General features: G+C 42.5%; 1 protein-coding gene across 1 annotated transcript; it reads right to left on the reverse strand.

The window, feature by feature from the left end:
- Positions 1–119: 119 nt before the first annotated feature.
- Positions 120–1,273, reverse strand: SARC_16136 (hypothetical protein; the record flags this gene model as incomplete). Its single annotated transcript, XM_014289754.1, has 3 exons — positions 120–311; positions 589–709; positions 1,107–1,273. Coding segments are annotated over 3 exons (480 nt in total), but the record flags the coding sequence as incomplete, so codon positions are not given.
- Positions 1,274–1,427: the final 154 nt, after the last annotated feature.

Genomic DNA, 1,427 nt, shown 5'->3' on the forward strand with positions numbered 1-1,427 from the left:
GTGTGTGTGTGTGTCGTGTGTGTGTGTGTGTGTGTGTGTGTGTGTGTGTGTGTGTGTGTGTGTGTGTGTGTGTGTGTGTGTGTGCGTGTTGTGTGCGGATGTGTGTGTGGTGAGTACAAACCTAACACCTGAAGGGCCAGCGGGAAGGAGCGCATATAGATCTGTAAGCGCGAGTGGATTCCATCGAGTGGAAGAGGTGTGTTGGCATCTAGCAGATTATCGCCTACTACGACTTCCGCGCCTGTCAAACTATCTGCGCCGTTGCAAAGTATAGCACAGGTTTTTGCGATGTCGCTTGCCTCACTTTGAGCCTATGAAGAAAGTAGTGCAGTAGATCATGAGGATTACACCATTTTTAATTGGAACGAAATAATATTCTCATTTTAATTGTGACCAATTTCCAAAACAATACAATAACATAAGTTTTGCTGATATCAGTATTCCCACATCACTCGAAATCATACACATAGTAGTATAACGAGAGTAATTATGGGAAGATGAAAAATGGAAGTTATCCACCACCATCAGCTAGATACCTAACGAGAGTAATTATGGTAAGATTGGTATGCTGAGCATTAAGATTTGTACCTGCGGTAACGGGCAATATGAGCCGAAGTTATCCACCACTATAAGCTGGGTACCTTCCAATCCATTAGTTTGCAGTGATGTGAAGAACGCTTGGAGTACACTCGCTTCCGGAGGTATATACCTGCGGTGAGAAAAGGTACGCACATTTAAAAAAACGAAAATACCTCCCTCAACTTCGAAATCAGCGATAGCCAACATCTGACATATGGCACAATTGCCAAGTGGTAGTCAACATGGCATATATACGGGAATTAGTCGAAGTCACTACTCTTGTTGAAATCCAATTGTGACATCATAAAGATTTGGCTGTGCACAAAAGCTCAACATACCCGTTGATGAAGGGGAATTGAAAACACCTAGGACAGGACACGTACAGGCAACAAGTCTATTCACGATAAGTGAAACTACAGTTAAACAGAGCACCAAACTTATGTGCGAACAAAGAAATATTTTGATCATCGTTGGCCTTTTTATACAATTTGCGTTTGTTCGCTTTACAGCTATGGGTTGACACACACTTGACTTGTATCCGTCGGAAAATATCGGCGGTCACTTGGCTACTGCGCATCTGCTTCTGTAAGCTTTGCTCTAGCTGATTCCTATCAGGGCTGATATAGAGGACGTCTCTGCCGTGCTTGCTCGCATTCAAGGCATACTGGAACAGTAATTGTGTTTTTCTGCCCATGGGTAAATCACGATAGTAAGAATTCTTGATATCAGAAAATAGGTAGATTTGAACATACACGCCATCAAGATGTCAGTCCTCTTGTTAGAGCCAAACTTCACCCAGCAATTTATACGATAGCTCTATATTGATTGTAATCCACTGCACACATACA

This window comes from Sphaeroforma arctica, assembly GCF_001186125.1.
Source record: "Sphaeroforma arctica JP610 unplaced genomic scaffold supercont1.7436, whole genome shotgun sequence".
NCBI lineage: Eukaryota > Ichthyosporea > Ichthyophonida > Sphaeroforma > Sphaeroforma arctica.